Source organism: Talpa occidentalis, unplaced genomic scaffold, assembly GCF_014898055.3.
Source record: "Talpa occidentalis isolate TD23 unplaced genomic scaffold, MPIMG_talOcc4v2.1 talOcc4.17, whole genome shotgun sequence".
In the NCBI taxonomy this organism is placed as follows: domain Eukaryota; kingdom Metazoa; phylum Chordata; class Mammalia; order Eulipotyphla; family Talpidae; genus Talpa; species Talpa occidentalis.
Window position 1 is genome coordinate 12,089,484 of NW_023601754.1, and position 23,862 is coordinate 12,113,345.

The following is a 23,862-nucleotide window of genomic DNA, read 5'->3' on the forward strand; positions in this document are numbered from 1 at the left end:
CCTGGTGGAGGAAACCAGATTGTCATTCTGAAATATATATGCCTCTTTGACACAATTATTTTGAGCTAAAGAACATGAATCAGGAGCAAACGCAGAAAACGTTCTCAGCCCTCCCATTTGCCTACAAGCAGGACATAAATCATCAACGGCATTTCTTCCTCCCCTTGGTTTGCAACCATCCACTTGGTTGCAATCCATCTCCATAGCTCTTCATCTCTCCAAACTCTTATCCATTAAAAAACCAACCCCACATTTCCTCCTCTTAGTCCCAGGCAACCACTTATACTTCGTCTTTAAAACTTTGACTACTTTGAGTACCTCATACAAGTACAATCAGACAGTGTTTGTTTTTTTATGACTGGCTTAGTTCACTTACATAATGTACTCAAGAGTCATCCATATTGTAGGGCATCCCCTGGTGGCGCAGCGGTTGAGCGCTGGGCTGCGAAGCTCTGCAGTGCTGGTTCGATCCCTAGCCACCGGTGAGGGTCCCACATGGCCCGCAGACCTCTCCTGCTGCCCGCTGCTCCCCTCAGCAGTATATTTCATCACTCTGCCTGTTCTGTTCCCTAATCTGGCTCTGGTGAATTCTCTCACCCTCCCGCGCTTCTGACTGTACCCAGTGCTTGTATAAATGAATAAATAAATCTTAAAAAAAATAAATAAAAGTATGAGATAGTATGATTGTCACACATACAGAAGGCTAAGTATTTTTAAAAAATTAAAAAAAAGAGTCATCCACACTGTAGCATACTGTAGAGTGTCCTTCCTTTTTAAGGCTGAATAACATTTCATTTGATATACACTGTAGTATTTTATAATATATATAAGCAATATCTCTATCAATCATCTATTACAGTTTGCTAATCCATTCATCTACTGGTGTGCACATGGGTTGCTTCCACATTTTGCTAATTATGAATAATGCTGAGATTCTGCTCTTTGGTGGGGGTGGGGTATGATGGGAGTGGGGGTTGATATATTCCCAGAAGTGGAATTACCAGTAATCCTATATAGGATTACATGGCAATTCTATTTTTAATTTTGCAAGGAACACCATATTGCTCTCTGCAGTGGCTACACTATTTTTTATCTACAGTGTTGTTGAGTTTATCACTTTGTGCATTTCAGTGTGTGTGTGGTGGGTATGGGTATTACAACATATCTGTGGGTCTCAGTCTACCGGTAAAAGGTTTTTGCCCCTTTAAGTAAAGTGTGGAAACTTCCATTTAGGTTCCTTTACTTTCCCCACTTTCAAACATCCTTGTCTTGAGCAATAAAGGTGTCATATAATTTTTCATTTCAATACTCAAATATGATGTACCTCATGAGGCTACTCTATTGCCTGTACCCATCTTTCTGCTCTTACCACTGTTTTTTCATCCTTCCTGATTCTCCTAGATCCTTCCTATATTGTTCCTTTCCACATGAAGAACTCCCTTCACTCATTCTTTTAGGGTAAATCTGCCAGTGACAAATTCTTTTAGTTTCCCCTTGATCCCTGAAGAATTATTTTGCCATATAAATAATCTTTTCTTTCAATTCTTAAAAAAATGTTAACCGGGGCCTCCCTGGTGGTGCAAGGGGTTAAGACACTACCTATGAAGCAATCTGCAGCCTCTGCAGCAGGAGCTCAACCCCCCGGCCAAGGAAGTGACCCACATGGTGCAGCAGACCTCTCCTGGCTCCCCGCTGCTCCCCTCAGCAGTGTATTTCAGTCAGTCTGCCTGTTTTGTTCTCCACTCTGGCTCTGGTGAATCCTCTCATCCCCCGCATCTCTGGCCTGCACCCCAGTTCTTGTATGCATAAATAAAAAAATCTTAAAAAAAAATGTTAACCGTCTCCTTTAAGGCTCCCTAGTTTCAGATAAGAAATTCATTGTCATCTGGATTGATGGTCCCCTAAGATAATGTGTAATTTCTCTCTGGTACTTTGAAGAGTTTTTGCCTTCAGTTTACAGATGTTTAATTAATGCTGTGTCTTAGTATGGATTTCTTTTGACTTATCCCATTTGAGTCAGTAAATTTGAATTTTAAAAACAAATTAATCTTAACTTGATTCAGATTAATGTTTTTTACTAAATTTGGGGAGTTTCTGGCCATTATTTATTTCCAGCCCTTCTCTCCTCAGTCCCCTTTCTGGAACCTGATGACACAAGTGGTGTCTCTTGTTATTGTCTGCAACATCCCCAAGACTTGGATTTTTTTCCCCCAGTAAACTTTTTCTCTTTTCAGATGTAAATTCCATCCTCAAATTAGTTGATTTTATTTGTTGTCATTTCCACACTCTTGACTTCAGCCACAAAGTTTTTTTTTCTTTAATTTAAATTTATTTATTTTCTTACATTGTTGTTCATTTCTAAACAGTATTTGATTTCTCCCTTCAGCTGTGGTCCCTGTAGTTCTCCCTCCACCATAGCATCCATGATCCATCATCATAGTCCCTTGTGCTCTTCCCTTCCCTGTTCTGATTCCTCTCCCTCCCCTTTCCCTGCTGCATGCCTCAGATCTAAGTTCTCCTTGCAAGTTTTGTCTTTTTCCTGATCCTTTGTTCGGTTTCTCTATATTTCACCTGTAAGTGAAATCATCCGATATTTATCTTTTTCCTTCTGACTTATTTCACTGAGCATAATCCCTTCCAGCTCCATCCGCGTTGCCCCAAATGACATGAATTTCTTTCTGATGACTAGTATTATTCCATTTGTATATATACACCACATCTTCTTGATCCATTCATCTGGTTTTGGGGCATTTAAGTTGTTTCCATAGCTTTGCTATTTTGGTGATGTAATAAACACAAGAGTGCAGGTTTCCTTTTGAAATTAGTGTTTCTGTGTTCTTTGGGTAGATCCTGGCAGTGGCATTGCTGGATCATATGGTAGATCCACTTTTAGTTTTTTTTTTTTTTTTTAATATTGAAGTTTATTTATTTAATTTTTGCTCGTAGAAGGACTAGGGTGTAGACCAGAGGTTGGGGGTGGAGGAGGGTGCGGCACGGTGAGAGGATTCACCAGAGACAAAGCAGGGAGCAGAACAAAGTTACTGAAATACACTGCTGAGGGGACCAGCAGGTGAGACAGGAGAGGTCTGCTGCACCATGTGGGTCACCTCCCTTGACTAATTGCTCTAGCTAGCACTCCCAGCATTATATTGAAAAATCAGTGGTAAAAGTGAACATCCTTAGCAATTTTTTAAAATTGTATTTTCAGGTCCATAATTTCCATTTGGTTATTTTTTTATACTATTTCTTCACTGAGATTTTTCTATTTTTTAAATTAGTAATTGATTGTGGAAGTTTTATGATGGCTGCTTTAAATTCCTTGTTAAGTGCTACATGCAAAAGAATGAAGCTTGACTACTACTTCACACCATGCACAAAAACCAACTCAAAATGGATTAGAGAACTAGACATAAGACCTGAAACCATAAAATACATAGAAGAAAATACAGGCGAAACATCTCAAAGACTTCTTTACAGACACATCACCCAAGCAGTGATACTGAAGGCAAAGATAAATAGCTGGGACTACATCAAATTAAAGAGCTTCTGTATAGCAAAAGACACAATAACCAAAACAAAGAGAAACCCCACCGACTGGGAGAACATTTTTGCACACAACGCTAATGATAAAGGATCAATCACAAAAATCTACAAAGAGCTGATGAGACTCAACAAAAACAAAGAAAATAATCCAGTCAAACAATGGGCAGAAGAGCTAAAAAGAAACTTCACCGAAGAGGAAATGCAAATGGCCAACAGTCATATGAAAAATGTTCAACATCACTTGTAATCAGGGAAATGCAAATCAAAACTACAATGAGATACCATCTTACACCAGTACCAGTGAGATTGGCACATATTAAAAAAAAAACTAACAACAACAAATGTTGGCGAGGTTGTGGAGAAAAAGGAACACTCCTGCACTACTGGTGGGAGTGCAAACTGGTCCAACCACTATGGAGAGCTGTGTGGAGATCTCTTGACCTACTAAACATAGAGCTTCCATATGATCCAACAATTCCACTCCTAGGTATTTACCCAAATGACACAGAAACATTAATTCCAAAGAACACCTGCATCCCTATGTTTATAGCAGCACTATTTACAATAGCTAAGCTATGGAAACAACCCAAATGCCCAAAAATAGATGACTGGATCAAGAATATGTGGTACATATACACCATGGAATATTACTCAGCAATCCAAAAAGATAAACACATGCTGTTTGCAGCAACATGGATGGAGCTAGAAGGGATTATGCTCAGCGAAATAGTCAGAAAGAAAAAGAAAAATATCGGATGGTCTCACTTATAGCAGGAATTTAGAAAACTTAAATAAGAGACCAGGAAAAAGACGAATCAATAAAAAGTAAAAATCCAAATCAACAAGCAACTATAAACCAAAGACACACTATGGTGGGGGGAGGGAGGGACAGGGAGAGGAAGGATTAGAGTCAAAATAAGGAGGGGCTGCAATTGTATGGGGAATATAACCATAATGAAAATGCATACATTATGTAAAGATGAAAATGATGTAAGAATTACATAAAATAAAATACTAAAAAAATAACATTTAAAGAATACTATTCAATTTGCAAAAAAGTTGCAAAGGTAGTACAGGTCTTGCTTAACCCATACCATTTCCACTTTGTTAATAACTTACATGACTAAAGTTGTTAATTTTTTTTATAGCTAATAAAGCAATGTTCACACACACACACAAATAAAATCCTTGTTAAGTAATCCTGACATCTATTCATCTACATGTTGCTATTCAAGTTGTTATTGTCCTGGTTCTTGGTCTGACAAGGATTTTCAATTGCTTCCTGGGCATTTTGGCTATTGTGTTAGGAGATTCTTTGAAGTCTTTCATTTTTAGCAACAATCACCCTGTTTAATCTTAATGTTTTGGTGTGGTCTACTTTTGTGGGTGGTACAACCACTGACAATTTAACTTTCAGAATCTTTGTGCTATTATTTTGGTACTCTAAATTTATCTGGTGCCTCTGGGGGTCCTGCTAGTACTGACTGAAGATGCCAATAGTTTTCCAGGCATGAGGGGACAAGAGGTTTGCTGAGCCAGGTGATGAGATTCCTCTTGCCAGTGTCCCCAGTATCTTGGTATCCCAGTGGGGAGGGGTTCTCAGGTCAAACAGGCAATCACAGTGCTCTCAGCTCACTAGTGTCCTTTAGTGGGGAAGAGTATTTCAGACCTGGAGGAGAGGGAGAACATTTATCCAGCAAGAAATATAAACAGGAATCAACTAGCTGCTTGGTGTCAGTGAGTTCTCAACTGATCCCCCTTGCTTGTGCAGCTGGCTCACCTGGTGTTGGGGGGCTTTCCACTCTACCTGGACTGCTATCCACTGCTGGGTTGGGGCTGGAAAAGCCCGGGTGCAGATCATTTTCTTCTGGTGGGTAGCATATTGTAAAATGTTCTCCATCTATGTCTTTCCTCTAGCCCTGGTACCTCTTTTAGATTTCTCTAGTTATCTCTTATATTAATTTCCAGAGTTAACAATTGTACTTTGCGGGGAGGAACAAAAAGAAACAAGTACCCCATCTTGTCCAGACTAGAAGTCCTGGCTCACTATAGAATCCAGTTTTGGTATTTCCTAAGGGAGTACATTGCAAATGGGAAGTTCTTTTACATTACATCCATTCTTGGAGGGATGTCAATGTATTTTCAAATGAGAATGACTAACTGCAGTGTGAAGTACATAACATAACCACATTTTTCTACAAAGCTTGTATAGTATTTGTTTCTACATTTGTATTAGAAGAAAGTGTGTAAAGGATAAGCAAAAGCTGTTCACATTGGTTGCTGGGGAAACAGAAAGATTATTAATTTTGTTTCTACCTGTTGTTTCACTGACTACGGAGAACACTTGGTTTTGAAGAAGAAATTAACAAAATAATTTTCAAAAACAATTCTGAAAATGGAAACAATCCAAATGTCCTTCAACAGGTGGGTGGTTTAAGTTTATGTGGTCTATAAGGGGCAAACTACTGAAAATCTCAGCAACTTAGCTGGATCTCAAGGGAAGCACAGCGAATGAAAAATCCCATCTCAAAGGATTATATACTGGATGATTTCATTTAAAGAACATTCTTTTTTTTTTTTTTTAAAGATTTATTTATTCATGCATACAAGAACCCAGGTACAGACCAGATGCACGGGAAGGTGAGAGGATTTACCAGAGACAGAGTGGGGAACAGAACAGGCAGACTGACTGAAATACACTGATGAGGGGAGCAATGGGTGAGACAGGAGAGGTCTGCCGTGCCATGTGGGATTCTCCTGCCGGCCGGGATCAAACAGGCGCTGCAGAGGCTGCAGACCTTTACAACACTGAGCTCAACCACCTGTGCCACCAGGGGAGGCCCTAAAGAACATTCTTGAATGGACACAATCACAGAGCTGGGAAACCAATTAGGGAGATAAACAGGGAAGGAGGTGACTACAGACAGTGACACTGATTAGTATGCATAAACATCGAACACTTTCATTCACAAGAAACTGCTAAGGAGAGATCCATATTCTGTATCTTAACTGTGGTGGTGTAGATACAAGAATCTACATGTAACAAAACTGCAAATAACTCTCTCTCCAAGCACATGTAAAACTGATGAACAAGGCTGAAGGCTAAGACCAAAATCAATTTCCTGGTTGTGACACTGTACTACAATCATGCAGGAGAAACTGGGTGAAGAATGTATGGGATTGCACTGTAGTATTTCTTACAACTGCATGTAATTCTTTTAAGGTTTTTATCTTTATGTCAAATTAAAACCTGACCATGCCACTGTCAGGTTTGTTGGTTTTTTTTTTTTTTTTTTTTTTTTTGGTACAAGAACTGGGATATAGGCCAGAAGTGCTGGGGGTGAGAGGATTCCCCAGAGACAGAGTGGGGAGCAGAACAGGCAGATTTACTGAAATACACTGCTAAGGGAAACAGTGGGTGAGAGAGGTGAGGTCTGCTGTGCCTTATGTGGGTTAGGGGATCAAACTCAGGCTGCAGTGGTGATAGTGCTGAGATTAACCCCTAGGCCACTAGGGAGGTGCCACTGTTGCATTCAATACTCTTCAATGTCTCCTCATCATCCATGACAGTGAGATCCTCAAATCATTGGTGTAGCTAGTTGGTCTATGATAGTCATGCCTCCCAGAGAAAAAAAGATTTCATATGTGCATATTTTTCCCCAAATTTGACACATAAGGTTAACTATAAATTTAATAAATGTCTCATTTTGTAATCAGCACATTCTTAATTATATCCTCAAAGATTGCCCATATGCATATGAAGACTAGACAGGACATTTCATTTTGTTTATCAAATGAGTATCTTATCAGATAAATCTGCATTTTCATCATTACTAGTGTGTAGCAGATCTCCAATTTATAAAGATGAACCAACAGCTCAAGAACAGTTCATCGAAGAATAAAAAGTGATGAAAGTAGTAACCAATAGTTGGAACACCTCCTAGATGGTAACAGGGAACCAGACTTCAGAGAAAAAATAGAATGTGACTCCAGCTGTTAGGGCCAACTGGATCTTTAAATATAACCTTGAGGAATGTGTAACTGAAAAGATCATGAATAGGAACTATAATGGTGAATATCCGAAATCAGATTTTATTGGTTTGGTTAGCCATTGGCACCTTTCCTCAGTACATTTATGAAATTTCATTAAACTGTGGGTATTATTATTGTACAGCCTAATATATGCCCCCCCCGACTTCCCGGAAAATTAATTCAGTGTTTTTCAGAATAAGTACAAATTAGTATTAGTATAGAACAGTTTAAATTTATTAACAAAGATGGAGAAGAAACTGTTTAACGTTGAGGACAAGTTATCATGAGTTCTTAAGAATGAGCTGTGTTGTGAACAGCCTGTCTGACAAGAATTTGGGTCTTGGGTCTCCCTGGTGGTGCAGGAGTTAAAGACACAGTGCTATCAAGTTATTGCCAGCCACTGCAGCATGAGTTTGATGCCCTGCTGGCCACGGGGCTAACCCACATGGCCAAGAAGACCTCCCCTATGTTGCCCGCTGCTCCCTTCAGCAGTGTATTTCAGTAGATTTGCTCCCCACTGTCTGTCTCTGGTGAATCCTTCAGCCCCCTCCCCCGCATATCTGGCCTACATCCCAGTTCTTACATGCATAAATAATCTTTAAAAAAAAAATTTGAGTCTTCCTCAAAACTGATGTTTTTTTTGTTACAGAAAGTAGCAGATAACATATTATTGGGTGTGTTTTTGAAAACATAGCCAAATGCTTCAGGAGAACATAATAGAGCTTGGGAATCTAATTATGGCTCTCCCAGCTTTTCAGAAACATGGTCTTCAGGGAAAAAAAAAAAAAATCTCTGTAATTTATCACTCATATTTGATTAAAAATTCCAGAATTTTATAATAACTAAAATATCAAGAGACTATAGACTGAGACACTGATTAGGGTTTGATAACCATCAAACACTTGCTTATTCTCAGTGACTTATGATGAGTTTCAGATTTTCTTAATAGGAGAAAAAAGGAATAAATGTGAAAATAGATCAAATAAGGAACCTTACCCATAGTTTGCTACATATCAAGTCAAATATAAAGGAACTTGGGTGAAAGATACGGTGTTTGATGATGACTGATAAGATTCAGTTAAACACTTTTGTTGGTGATTTTTAAAAAAATTTAAAATTGGCTGTGTGATTTTGCACCAAATATCCATTATACAGTCAGAAGATGATGAAAGACAGAAGCGTCCTGGCTGACAGGGAGAAAGAAGCCCAGACTCCTTGGCACAGTGTTCGGGACCCACTAAGCTTTGATGCCTGCCCTGCTCCCCAGCCTCAATTCTCAGCCACAGTTGATGATTTACCAATAAGGAACCATGGATAATGTCCCCAAATGCCACCCTTGCTTATGGCCCTTAGCACAGCATTTCCCTGTGCCCTCCTGCCCTTCCCCAACTGAAGAACATTTACTCACCTTAATTCAGCCAAAGCTGCTTCTTTGTACAATGTCTGTCCTCAGAGGCTCCTACCTTCCTTTGGAAGCCCACAGCACACAGTGTGATAAGCATTTATGTAAAGACTGCGCTTCATCAGCGCAGAGCCATATTCTGTACAGTTCTTATCTGTATGAGTGCTTATCTCATGTTAAATGCTCGATGCATAAAATCAGGACTTCTTAGATTTAAGAAAAAAAACACCAAACCAGTGGTATCTGGGAAGTCAACTTGCCAATAATACTAAAGGAATGCCAATATGATAGATTTATTTAGGATCCTGATAAGGACAGTAAGTTCAAAGAGGAATGAGGACTCCAAGGTATGTATTTTCTCCCGGGGCTCTATCCTTTGAATAAATGTATCAAGATCCGCTAGACAGCTCCAACTCTGAGGAAGGTAGGGAAAGGAAAGCCATAAAGTAGAGGGTATTATTTACAACGCTGTTTTCTGAACTATTTTTCTACAGCTAGCAAAGCTGATCATCTAAGAAATTGTTCTGTTGCATAGAGACCATGAACGGCTCCCCCCTGCCCTTCAGCCCACAGGTGACTTACACCTCAGTCTTCTGCCTTTCCTTCAAGCTCCTGACACATTCAGCCACTGAAAAGGAACCAGCTTCTCCTGAGTCCTGCCAACTACACAGAGAATCACTGGACAATGGAAGGAGCTTCCAGCATGTGAGCTCAGTACCTTCAGGCTGAATACATTTTTAATATTAAAGAAATTTTCAAGTGTTTTTTAAACATCTATCTCTGTGGCATCACCAAGGAAAGCACTAAGGACAGGGGCAGAAAATCAAGCTGGAGGTTGTCCAGAAGGCTCAACTCTTCCCCTATTCTGTCCAGCAGGCTGTCTAAACAACCTTTTGTTTCTGGTGCACAAATAAGGTTGCAAGTTCTGTTTTCCTACCAAGTTCAAAGGTATTTTGGGGCCTCCCCTGGTGGCGCAGTGGTTGAACACTGGGCTGCGAAGCTGCCCACAGCCTCTGGAGCGCCAGTTTGATCCCCGGCCCCCAGCGAGGGTCCCACATGGCACGACAGACCTCTCCTGCCACGCCCGCTGCTCCCCTCAGCAATGTATTTCGTCGGTCTGCCTGTTCTGTTCCCTACTCTGGTGAATTCTCTCACCGTCCCATGCTTCTGACTGTACCCAGTGCTTGTATTAAAAAAAAAAAAAAAAAAAAAAAGGTACTTTGGAACATGGTTTATATCGTTTGTAAAAAACAAACAAATCAGGACCCAGGTGCCAAGGTAGCCAAGACAAATGTGTCCAAACATGAATATTTTAAAAACATTTAGACTTTCATTCTGACTACTTGGAAATTGAAAAGGAAAGACGACACCACATATTTTAAGCTCTATAGTTCTTAATAACCATTATTATGGCTTCTTTTCCGTGTTAGGAGACAAGGTCTCTAAAACAATAAACCAAAGCAATAAATGCATCTAAGTTGTGATGGGGAAAGATAGGAACAGCTTTTGCATTAGCAGGAACGGAGGGAAACAGGAAAAGGCTGGTCTCTGTTAATGGTGCGATTTCACGGAGGAACACAGCAGATCCTTTATCTCAGTGTACATTAGCCAACCTATTCTGGGATCGCCGTAACAGCAGTATCAACACAAACAAGTAAATGCAGGAGAGCGAACAAATTAAGATTTCCTTGGCCCCTCAGTCTCCCAATGTACCTGCTGCACCTGGTCATTCACTGTGAGGAGGCGCTGGCATCTCATCTGAGCTCACGTCAGAACCTGGAGCTATAGCCCTACTCTCACGGCACAGGACCCAGGCTTCTTGTAAGTCAGGGACTTTTGCACCTAGCGACACAAGGGACCAAGTGTAAGCATCATCAAAACAGTGTTGTGAAAATATTTTGGCTACAAACCTCAGTAAGAAATGTGACCCATTATACACTTATGACAGTGTGTACGCACACTTGTACATATATCACACAAAACAATATTTACCCTAATTGTGTCTGGTACTTCTGGTCATTCCTCTTGTCTTCTGTTTCATTTTTTTTTTTTTTTTTAATGCTGGTTTTTATTCACTAGGCTGATTTCACAGTCCATTAGTGGGTCCTGACCTGTAGTTTAAAACACAGCATTGTACAATACTTTTACATGTTGAGATGTGTAAGTTGTATATTTTAAGTTAAACAACTGGGAATCCTTAAGTTCTGAGAAACAAATACAAATTTTCAGGAGAAGTACCAAAGAGGATTTCCCTTCCCTGGCACACAAAATGTGAAGAGTTGAAAATCATTCTGAAGAACTGATGGACCTCTGAGTCAGAACCATGGTTAACCCACACAAACCCGGGGCAAAGATGGTGACAAGCACAGATGAAGACTAAAAGTGGTGCCCAGAACTCGGCACCATGGGGGCACTTCATATCAACACTGCCACATAATCTCATTTCTCTGTTTGCTACACAGAATGATTCAAAGACATCTGGGGTTGAGAAGAACCTAAAATATTGAATTTTATTAACTTCTGTCAGGTGCCATAGTAGATCAGCATTTTCTTTGAAAATCTGGGCACAGACTTTGGTCCTATCCAAAAGAGTTGACTTACGAATCAGGTTAAAAAAAAAAAAGAGACACCAAATGTTGGTCAACATTTTCTTTTTTCAAATATTTTCTAGAATTTTATTAGTCAAGGGAGAGCAGCCTGGAAGAGAAATAACAAACAAACGAAAAAAGACATCTGACGAATCCTTAATTGTAAACCATTGTTACCTCAATAAAAATACAATAAAAAATTCTTAAGCACATAGTCTTAATTTAGGTATCATATTTTAAAAGATCACTGTCCACCAGTTCATCAGATGTGCCAACTTATGTCACAGACCCACTCCGTTGACTACATCATTCATGTCCAGTGTCCTCTGGCTCAGGAGATGGTCCTTTGCATCTGACTTCGGTTTCCGTAATGGTGTAAGAAAGGATGCTATGCAGAGATTAACACGGCACTGGAGGCAAGTGTTTTTCTCCAAGAAAATTTCCACTTGGCCTGTGTGGCTCCACGTGTCTTCTCTTATCCTTCTCCAGCAGTCTTTGAGGGGAACATACCCCAGTTTCACTAAGAATGGTTCTGGAGCCTCTCTCCTGGCAGGGGCCTTGTCACCCAGTATTAATGGGGTTCTCTGGATTTTCAACAATACCACACTCTGGCTGTTCAGAAAGTGCTTTCTAGTAGGCAGTGACAGCCACACCCGGTGGGACACACCTCCTGGGTCCGAAACCACTCCATCATGTGACTGGTGTGTCCACCATGCCCACAGGTCAGGCAGAAATTGGATGATCCCCGCACGGCCACATGGCAGATGGCACACTGGAAGGTGAATCCTTTGCAGATGGCACACTGTGTGCCCCGGACCTCACTGCGGCAGTGGCTGCAGTACACCCCGAACTCTGGAAGGGTCGGAGGTGGCCAGAACAAAAGACATGGTGAATGGCTCTGTAAAAGGAAACTGGGCACTGAGAGGTGAGAAAGATGTCTCATTTAAAGGGTCTGGAGGGGGCTTCCCCTGTGGCGCAGCGGTTGAGCGCTGGGTTGCGAAGCTGCCCGCAGCCTCTGTGGCGCTGGTTCGATCCCCGGCTGCTCCCTGGCCACTGGGGGAGGGTCCCACATGGCGCGCGGACCTCTCCTGCCGCCCGCTGCTCCCCTCAGCAGTGTACTTCGGTCCTTCTGCCTGCTCTGCTCCCCGCTGTGGCTCTGGTGAATTCTCTCACCCTCCCGCGCTTCTGACTGTACCCAGTGCATGTATAAACAAACAAATAAAAAAAAAAAAAACAACATGCCTCTAAAAAAAAAAAAATAAAATAAATAAATAAATAAAGGGTCTGGAGGATGCTATAAACTGATGCTTTTCAACCCCTTCTTCTACAGTGTAGACAAGTGTCACAAAGAGGAACTGCTGTCGGGCCTCCCTGGTGGCGCAGCGGTTGAGCGCTGGGTTGCAAAGCCGCCCGTAGCCTCTGCAGCGCCGGTTCAATCCCCAGCTGCTCCCCGGCCACCAGAGGAGGGTCCCACATGGCGCACAGACCTCTCCTGCCCGGTGGAGGAGGGTCCCACGTGGCGCACAGACCTCTCCTGCCGCCCGTTGCTCCCCTCAGCGGTGTGCTTCCGTTCTTCTGCCTGCTCTACTCCCCGCTCTGGCTCTGGTGAATTCTCTCACCCTCCCGCGCTTCTGACTGTACCCAGTGCTTGTATAAATGAATAAATAAATAAATAAATCCTTAAAAAAAAAAAAAAAAAAAAAGAGGAACTGCTGTCCCTGCAGTTACAGGCAGGGCAGAGGGAGAGCGGGCACCTGGCTTTCAGAGGTACTGGGGTAAAGGTCCTATGCTCATGTCTCCTTCTACCCCATCAGCTGCAGGGCCTGACACAGAGGACAGTTAACAAATCTCTGCTGAAAAAAGTTAGTTCACACTCAGACCAGAGGTGGCTGTTTATACAACCTCTGCCCGACCTACCTAACAATGACCTAACAATTAACAGTGACTGAGCACTGTAAGATGACTGGCCCTGGGCTATGGGGGCAGTGAAGACCACCTTGTTATAACTGCTCCCCAACTTTCTGGAAAAGACCCCTGGGGCTAATCCCACCACCCAAAGCTCCAGTCTTGCTTCACTCTCAGCCCTAAGTTAGGTGGTCTACGCTACCGCTTCTCTCTCGCTCCCCTCTGATGCTCTGGAGACCTCTGCTTCATGACAACTGGTAACCATAAAAGTGTACCAAGAAAGACTTTTAAATACATGGTAACTAAATAAAAGATGTTAGGGTAGTTCTAGTTAAAGTACTGAAACAAATTATACTGGTTTAGTAAATTTGGTTTAAAAACAACTATGCCTTCTCCTTCTAAACTGAATTTTTATATTATGAAAGACTCCTAAGTTTAAACTTCATGAAAAGTCTGATTTGTTTAAATTTCTTAAATTCCCTTTGCCGGTCTTATTATTTGAGTAGATTCAACACTTAAAATTATGAGAATGTAAAACTGTGTGTTCAAGTAAATTGAATTATAATAACATGTCTTTGAGAAAGGAATTGTTCTTCGGCACTTGAGATAACTGTAAATGTAAACTTAATTATTCTTCATATCTATCTGGTAAAATTATTAAAATGTCATCTTTCTAGAAAACCCAATATATCACTAGTAATTGTGTTTCTCTACAGTGTGTCAGCTTAAGCATCATTCCTAAAAATCTTATTAGATTTAAGACCTTGAACTAATATTTCATTTTGTTAATTAGTGAATAATCTTGGGTGAGGGTGTAGACAATTCTAAATGGAAATATTTTTATAAAGATAAAATATGAAAATGATAGGTCACAAAGCATAACTTTTCTATATCTCTCTTGTATCTTATTGTTACACATAATGAAAAGAACATTAGTTAGCCATTGAGGAACAAGTATGGACACCTTTGGGCCATAGGGGCTACTCGTTCACTTCATCACTTAAGGAGATACAAAGGAGTCTTTTATGGGAGCACTGACAAACTTGGGGGCCTTGGAGAAGGAGGCATATAAACACAGGCACAGGCTTTGCAGGTGGAAACAGGTAGAGGTGAAATGGATCATTTTGGGTTCCTAATAAACAAACTAATAAGGATGGTAAAAATACCTCTGGCAAACAGAATGACCAAACTATGATTCCCAAGGCTTTACTAAACCTCCAGGCAGAAGCTATGTCCAAAAGTGTAGTGTAATATAGCTCTTTCCTGTTTATCATACTGAAGAATTGCATATTAATTAGTATCGCCTATTACACAAGTGTAAATCAAACTAGTCAAAAAATAAGACATGAAATTAATAAACTGAAGTAGAAAATGCCTGAACAAAATTTAGGTGAGCAGATCCATGCTTCTGGGGCTGAAAAACAAAGCCATGGCTCAGTTCTGCCACCATTATGACTAGGAGCCATGCACCACAAACAGTAAAACAGTCCTCTGTATCTACAGACCTTTTTTTCCCCTAAGGAGTACTCTGATTAGCAGTATCTCCTTAAAATAAGTGAAACCTTGATCCCTTTCTATAAATACCTAAGCCCCTATATGAGAACAATGTTCTCCCCACATTTGCTGTAGATATGGATGTCATAAGGAAATTGCTGGTTTTCTGCCACAAGGAGACTCACTGTAGCCTTGGTAACCTTGATCGTATTTTCCTTCCTACTTGCTGTCTGATGTATTAGGATAGTCTTTCTTCCACAGTGAAGACTTTAGAGATGAAGATACTTTTCTTAATGTTTCTCTGAGTCTCTCACAACTGTGACCCTCCCCTTTTGGAATTTTATAATATTTTTTGTAATGGCATCAGGACATATTCATTCTTGAATATCATTCAGTCTTCATGAGTTTATGCTTTAGTTCTCTGACTGGATTATAGGCTTTCCACCCCAACCCCACCTCATAGTTCTTTGCACAGCCCACAGAAACAGTATGATGCTTTCTCATAGTACACGTCAATAACTTTAACTGATTGATGGATTGATACATCAGTTATAATCACTGTGATTCACACATTTTCCTGAAAACTAATTTTAAGAGAAAAATTGTTTTAATCTCTCTCTGCTATGACTTTCATGCATTTAGATGCTCTGAAAAATACGCTGCCTAAGCAGCTTTTATGTCTTCGCATTTTTTCCAGTATACAAACCAATAATCCATATTAAAAAATATTTGCTATGCAGCTGAATCTACTTATCAAAATTATTCTGGCTTGTTTTTTTAAATTGAAACCACATATACACACAACTTTACGAGTCAAATGCTTCTATACATCTTATTACCAAAACCAGCACTCACTTCCATCTCCCACCCATTCACTCAGAGGAAATCCTTCCAACTCATTTAACTGCTTCTTTTGTTTTTACCTCCCTATCTCGAAACAATATGTTTTAAAAACTTTTCACCAAGAAAGCTCTTTCCCTCCTCAGCACACACGTATACCACCTGCTTCCCATACAGTTCCACCATCATTTTATTGGATTAGTCCTCAAATAGTATTGTTTTTATATTATGTATCTAGGAAAATACTGTTCAAGCTAAGCCATATCCCCTGACAACAGTTCCTTTCTTGTACATCTTGTTTCACAAATTTAGTTAGCAACTGTCTTATTCTTTTCAATTGCTTTGTTTGCTACGTGTTTGCCAATAATTCAACTCCAAACTTTCCTTCAAATATCTGAGTCTTCCATAAATTCATCAAACACTGAAATCTCCTGATAATTCTTCAATTTTCTCTTCTTGGAGACAATGGCCCTAAAGCTCCAAACTGGATTACTCCTTCTCATCCTGCAGATCTCAGCTCCTCAGAGAGCTTCCCCATATAGTGCAACATGTCTTTGAAAATTGTGCCTCTTGCCCCAACATTCTTTTTGTTTACCCATAAATATTTATCACAATTGTTAACTATTTAATTTTTCTCCTCTACTATTCTGTGTGTTCTAGGAGGGGATGGAATGTATTGATACTGTGCTTAAGAGGACCATGACATATATTCATTGAATAATTATTCTAATAAAGACTCCTACTTCCAATGTGGAGATAAAGGAATCCTCTTACACTGCTGGTGTTGGACTGTCAACTGTTCCAGTCACTATGGAAAGCTGCATGGAAGTTCCTCAGAACACTAAAAACAGATCTACCATATGATCCATCAATTCCACTCCTAGGAATCTACACAGAGGACACAAAAAACACTAATTCAAAAGGAAACCTGCAATCCTATGCTTATTGCGGCACTATTTATAATAACTAAGATATGGAAACAACCCAAATGTCCTAAATAGATGACTGGATCAAAAAGCTGTGGTATATTTACACAATGGAGTATTACTCAAAATCAAAAAAGATAAGTTCATACCATTTGTGGCAACATGGATAGAGCTGGAAGGGATTATGCTAGCTGAAGTAAGTCAGAAGGAAAAGATAAATATTGGATGGTCTCTCTTATATGCAGAATATAGAAGAACTTTCAAATAAAAGGTCAAGAAAAAGACAAAACCAGCAAGCTGACCATAGATCTAAGGCATACAGCAGGAGAGGGGGAGCAAGAGGGTTGCAACAGGGAGGGAAGAACACAAGGGAATATGATGATGATTCCTAGGTGATAAGGAAAACTACGGGGACTACACCTGAGGGGAGAAACCAATCACTGTACAAAAATGAACAATGATGTAGGAAAATTTTTAAAAAAGTGGTATGTATGTAAACCACAAAAAATATACAGTTGAAAACTTAAATTAAAATAAAGATTCCTACTTCCAATTGATACCTGAGTGCTGTATATGAAACTACTTCTGTTATAACAGAAACTCAATCTTGTAAAAATGCAAAGGTTTTCAGAGGGTTAAAACAGACTTAAAGATGCATCAGAAATATCTGCTTATATATGAGAACGAAAAATTTTATTCTAAAATATACCCTGTTCATGGATTGGAAGAATTAACATTGTCAAATGACCACCTTACCTAAAACAATATACAGATTCAATGGAATCCTAACCAATGGCATTCTTCAAAGAAACACAACAAACACTACTGAAATTCATGTGAAACCACAAACAACCCCGCACAGACAAAGCAAAAAATAAAAATGGCAGTATTATACTTCCAGACTTCAAACTATACTACAAAGCTACAATAATCAAAACACTATAGTAGTGAAACGAAAACCAAGACACAGACAAAATGAAAAGAATTGAGAGCCCAGAAACAAAACCCATACCTCCATGAACAGTTAATCTATAACAAAGGTACCATGAAAATACACTGGAGAAAGGAAAACCTCTTCAATAAAGTGTTGGCAAAACTGGACAGTCACATGCAAAAGAATGAAACTAGAACACTGTCTCACACCTTACATAAAAAAACCCTCAGAATTGATAAAGACTTGGATGTTAAGACCTGAAATCATAAAGTACACAGAAGAAAACACAGGCAAAACATGCCACAATATAGGCTTCAGAGATGTCTTTGTGGATTTGTCTCCAATAACAAGGAAAACAAAAGAGAATATAAACAAATGGGACTGCATCAAACTAAAATGCTTATGCAGAGCAAAAGAAACTGTCCCTAAAACAAAAAGACACCCTATTGAATGGGAAAAAATATTTACTCATTACATTCAACAAGAGGCTAATAATCAAGATTTACAAAGAATTCATACAACTCAACAAAAAGAAATCAGGTAATCCAACCAAAAATGGGCAGAAAAGCTAAAAAAGCACATACAGATGGCCAACAGGCACGTGATATAATATTCATCACTTATCATCATGGAAATACAAATCAAAACCACAATGACATACAACTTCACACCTGTGAGAATGGCCCATGTCAAAAAGACCAGAAATAACAAGTGTTGATGAGAATGTGGAGAAAAAGGAATCCTCTTACACTATTGGTGGGAATGTAGATTGGTCTAGCCCCTATGGAGAAATGGTGAGGAGGCTTCTCAAAATATTAAAAATGTACCTACCACATGACACAGCAATTCCACTTCTAGGTATCTACCCGAAGAGTATGAAAATACTAATTTAAAGGGAAATAAGTACTGCTATATTCATTACATCACTATTTACAACTGCCAAGCCATGAAAACAACATAAATGCCCTAAAACAGATGAGTGTATCATGAAGATATGGTATAAACACACAACAGAATACTACTCAGCTATTGAAAAGATAAACTCTTGCCATTTGCAACAACATGAATGGAAGTGGAGGGGATTATATTAAGTGAACTAAGTCAGAAGGAGAAAGATAAAAATACTAGATGGTGTTACTTATATGTGGAATACAGAAAAACCAAAGGGTCAGATAAAGCCAATCTAATAACAAACCCTAGAAATCTGACTAGAACTGTGGCTGTGGGTGGAAGCAGGAGAACAAAGTGGGGAGCGGGCACAATGGATTATGGTGGTGGACTTTGGGCACTTAGGTGGTGGGGTGGTATGATAATAACACCCAAAGGGGGAGATTTCTGAAATACAAGCAATGTTGTAAACCAATGTAACCAAACATTTCATTACAAGTCCTATATACTGACAAATTAAATTGTAGGACTTTTTGCAGAGTGACAGAAAAAGGAAGAAAGTCATATTCACCAATCCCTTTGTGAGGATCAGGAGGACAGGAAACAAACTTCAGCACTTCTGCTCGTTTTTCTCTCAGACCCCAGCGATAGAGGATTTCACCATAGCATTTCTTAAAGTCATCAAATTGTTGGGTGTTGGCAGGGTCCAGAAGTCTGGATGAAATTCCAAAAGATTTCCTGTCAGTTCCCGTAAGAAAAAATGACCTACATACCAGATGGCACTAAGTATATCTTTCTTGAAGCAAGAGTCCTGAATTTGGAGAATCTAAGTGTTATGAAAGTGCAGCTTTGACCTGGGGAGATAAAGGTCTTTACCTCTTATTTTTATCATGCAGGTCACGTTCTCGCTCACGAGGATCATTATAGGTCAGACTCCCAAAGCGGATTTCTTCTGGTGAGGACTCTCCCCAAGGTGAAGACAGGTGTTCTGCCTCTCTTCCCGCTGAAGAAAATGAATTGAGAAGGGAAAATGAGAACCAGAGAAGGGACACAACCATCTTAAAACTCAATGCAGTTTATGTCCAATTTATTTTCTGGAAGAAGAATACGCTAAGTTGAAGACCCTAGAAATAGAAATAAATAGAACTCTCTGCTTGCCTTGACTTTTTGTATAGGTATGTATTAAGGTAATTTGACAATAAGTACAAACATAATGAGTAGAGATTATAGCCTATTGATACAGTAGAATACTAATTAGGCAGTCATTACTTATAAAAATGTAAATAACACAAGAAAATGCTCATGACAACATTAAAAATGGAACATAAAATCACAAATATTTAACATATCTTTATCTACTAGGACAAAGATTGGAAGAAAATGTTCTGAATACTAACATATGTCATTTCTAGGTGGGAGGAGTCAATAATTATTATTGTCTTCTATTATTTTTGTTTGCTTTTCATTACCAAGCATGCATTATTTTTAAATTCAAGATTAAGCCTTTCTAGTGGTGACAACCTTCCCACAGAACATGACTCTTTTTTTTCTTTTAAGATGTATTTATTTATACAAGCACTGGAGTACAGGCCAAAGTCACAGAAGGGTGAGAGAATTCACCAGAGACAGAGCAGGGAGCAGAACAGGCAGAAAGATCGAAGTACACTGATGAGGGGAGCAGCAGGCAAGACAGAAGTCAGCCTTGCCATGTGGAAATCTCCCTGGCCGGCCAGGAATCAAACTGGTGCTGCAGAAGCTGCAAACAGCTTCACAGCGTCATGCTCAACCACTGCGTCACCAGGGAGGCCCCAGAACATGACTCTTGACAAGTATCTCTTTTTTATCCTTCTCAGCAAAAGAAGAGGAAACATGAGTCTCGTTTCCTACTTCGTGGATGTGAAATGCCCAGGATGCTATAAAATCACCATTTTTGGCCAAACACAAAGTGTAGTTTTATGGATTAGCTGCTCCATTGTCTTCTGCCAGTTTACAGGAGGAAAAGCAAGGCACACAAAAGTTTGCATCTTCAGGGCCTCCCCGGTGGCGCAGCGGTTGAGCGCTGGGTTGTGAAGCTGCCCGCGGCCTTTGCGGCGCCGGTTCAATCCCCGGCTGCTCCCCGGCCACTGGAGGAGGATCCCACATGGTGCGCAGACCTCTCCTGCCACCCGCTGCTCCCCTCAGCAGTGTACTTCGGCCCTTCTGCCTGCTCTGCTCCCCGCTCTGGCTCTGGTGAATTCTCTCACCCTCCCGCGCTTCTGACTGTACCCAGTGCATGTATAAACAAAACAAACAAATATAATAAATAAATAAATAAAAACATGCCTCTATAAAAAAAAAAAAAAAAAAAAAAAAAAAGTTTGCATCTTCAGATGGGGGTAGCACAAAAAGCATTGTGAATCAAGATGAATGGGAAACCATCCCAATAAACATAATTTGGATACAAAAAAATAGAGAAAAAGAAAATTAAGATGATTTCTTAAAAGAAAATGTAAAAACTCAGAAAACACAATATACCTACTCATTAAACAAACATTTATGACCAGATGGAATCAGGTTCAGCCTTATTTTTCTACACTGAAAGTGGTATATGGGAAAAAAGAGATGATTGTGGAAGGGAAGTGTGAAGGAGAAAGGTTAAAGGTTAGGTTTTAGGGGTAAACACTAGGCATTCTTACTGTCAAGTTTTCAAGATTATGAGACAAATAGCAGCCCAGCAAGGCATTAAGATCTGCCAGAATCTGGCCTGTTCAAAAATGAAAGTCCAGCCATGCTGGCTGCAGCATCCCCATGATACTAAAGTTAAAGAGTACTGAGACACAAGGGAAAGTATGGAGAATAGTCATGAACTAAAGACTGTATGTTAACGACTCACACACTGCCCCAAGGGCACTAGAGAGCCTGCCTGGGCTAAGTCAGTTCCATACCAACCTATGTTCCAGCCACCGCTGTTGAGCCCTGGGTCTGACATGCTTGAACAGGAACCAGAGGAAGTAAAGCTAGGCTGCAGACCAGATAAGAACAGCATCAGAAGAGTGTCCTTGTGAAAGTATACCTTTAGGAAATATCAGACATGAGCCAGAAAAGCATGAGCTTACATATCTACTGTGGGACACCACAAGGTTGGATGAACGGCTGGGGAAGAGCCCGAAGGGATTTGGGATTCCCTGAGGCCTAGACTGGGCTTCAAATACACTGCAGAGCATAGCCAACGTCTGGACATCCCGCAGCCGGCAGTAATGAGCCAACCTGGAAAAAAAGATGAGCAGAAAGAAAACAAGTCAAGAGAAGAGACAGAAGAAGAGGAACCCTCACAGCTGGCATGGGCCATAAGGCCTGGGGTCACAGACTTCTCCAAAAACTAAGTAGACTAAATTACCATCTGACATCTGAATGCTACACATGATCTCAGTCTCCCCACTTCCTAGGAAAAAGGACACTGCCTTCTGGGAGATCCTACATACTTTATTCATAGAACTTAAGCTATGCGAAAGCCCTCTGGGGACCCTATACCACCACTGTACAGTGAGCAGGTAACAGACTCTGGAGGCAGAATTATGAATAAAAGCTTTTAAATAAGAAGAAGGAGTATTTTTACCTTTTAGGTACTCATATCCCCTTTCTCCTCTCAGGACTATGCTACGATGTGACACAGGGATCAGAAGGACTTTGCATCTGTGATGGATAATGTCAATACTTTCTTCCAAGCAATGTCTTTATTTTTTTTTAAATGTTTTCACACTGTCTTATTGGAGCCTTATGTGAAGCTGGTAGAATAGCATTATCATCCCTGCATTACCATGAGGTGTAAGCACATGTTCCAAGAGGTGAAATAAACCTCCACTGAAGAATCAGTTTCTCTGTCTCTCTGTCAGGACCTGGGCCTCATTGTTATGGAGATGTAAGTGGATCTGCCTGGTTGTTAAATCATTTTGCATATTATATTCTAGCTGGCATATTTCAGTGCAATAACTCAAACCCAAATTTAATGTTTTCATAAATCACTAACAGGATGAAAGCACCAAGGCCTTTGGAAAACATGAAAATCAACACACAATTCTCTAATCTGCTCTTAGGGCAAAATTCTAAAGCATCCAAACAAATCTGCCATCTCAGGAGCTCAAACTCCTATGTTCACACTAATATGACTCACAGACTAAGCATAAATCTCCAAGGACACTAAATCTTCAAATCCTGTTATAAATGACAAATACAGAGTTTCTTCTACTTTAAGAAGTCAGTTCTGCATGGAAGTTATGACAGTATAAAGGCCTCACTTCTTCCTCTCATTCCTCAGACCTCTGTGTTTTTCTCTTAGACAATAACATTAAAACTGCTAATAGACATAAAATTTACATCACTCCTTTTCCTCACTTTTAGCTCTCAAAACCTACAGGGATTCCAGCAGCTGTCGTCCGAATGGATGTCGAGCCCATGGCGTTTCCAAATCTGGGTCAGACTTTGGACCAAGGCACAGATCTGTAGCTACCGTAGCCAGCGACCAAACCTGAACAGATCAAAGAGAAATAGCAGCTCAGACTGACGAGTCCAGGAACCAGAACCATGAAGGAATCCACAATCTTCCAAACTCGGCCTAGAGTCTTGCTGCAAAAGCTTTCTGAAGTGCAGAATTGCAGGCCCCACTGCAGATCTACTGAATCAGAATTTGCATCTGAACGAGAATATCAGGAGATTTATTCACATTATCATGTTTGAGAAACACTGGACTGAAACATTTTTATTAAGGAAACTTAAGAGAAATGATATCATGCAATCACTTCCATGGGTTGTCTGTTTAATCACTAACTCGTGACTTTTTCTGCTGCTTCATTAGTGAATTGACAGATTTAAGATCTGTCTTTTTTGGCCCGAATAATGAAAAATATTGTTACCATCATTATGAAAGTTTCAGCACACTTTCTGAGTTAAAAAAAAAAAAAGGATAAGGCAAAAATAGACTTGGTTTTCTTTTTGTTCACACCAAATATGACGATTATCTCCAAATGTGAAATTTCAAGGTACTTATTAGACTCAGCAAGCAAAAAGCTAATGTCCATCAGGATCTATTAAATTTGAGATTTAGCACATGCTAACTGCGTCATAACATCAAAAAGTCTCCTGGTCCCCACCTTCCATACCTTTAAAAACGGGATGCTACATGTGGGAAATGTAGCACATGTAGACATCATTGTCTACACACTAGGTGGAAAACATACTTTGAAGAGAAACTTCAAAGAAGAGGATACAGATTTTGAATCAAGGAGTTAATAATTAAAGAAAAAAGGATAAACAAATAAAAATACTAAAGAACTG

General features: G+C 40.0%; 1 protein-coding gene across 5 annotated transcripts in view; it reads right to left on the bottom strand.

Moving 5' to 3' along the window:
* Window positions 1-23,862, bottom strand: part of WDR59 (WD repeat domain 59) — a 136,773-nt gene that overhangs the window by 33,757 nt on the left and 79,154 nt on the right. For 3 of the 5 annotated variants that reach the window (XM_054696996.1, XM_054696997.1, XM_037516142.2), the window contains 6 exons: window positions 22,944-23,056; window positions 21,648-21,798; window positions 21,481-21,553; window positions 19,429-19,555; window positions 19,124-19,266; window positions 11,460-12,417 (listed from right to left, as the gene is read on the bottom strand). In XM_054696996.1, coding sequence (XP_054552971.1) covers window positions 12,182-12,417; window positions 19,124-19,266; window positions 19,429-19,555; window positions 21,481-21,553; window positions 21,648-21,798; window positions 22,944-23,056 — 843 coding nt within the window. In that variant the 3' untranslated portion in view covers window positions 11,460-12,181. Of the gene's footprint in view, window positions 1-4,703; window positions 5,213-10,690; window positions 10,820-10,969; window positions 11,089-11,459; window positions 12,418-19,123; window positions 19,267-19,428; window positions 19,556-21,480; window positions 21,554-21,647; window positions 21,799-22,943; window positions 23,057-23,862 lie in introns of those variants that run through there. The other 2 variants (XR_005126058.2, XR_008552424.1) reach the window with 2 other exon arrangements.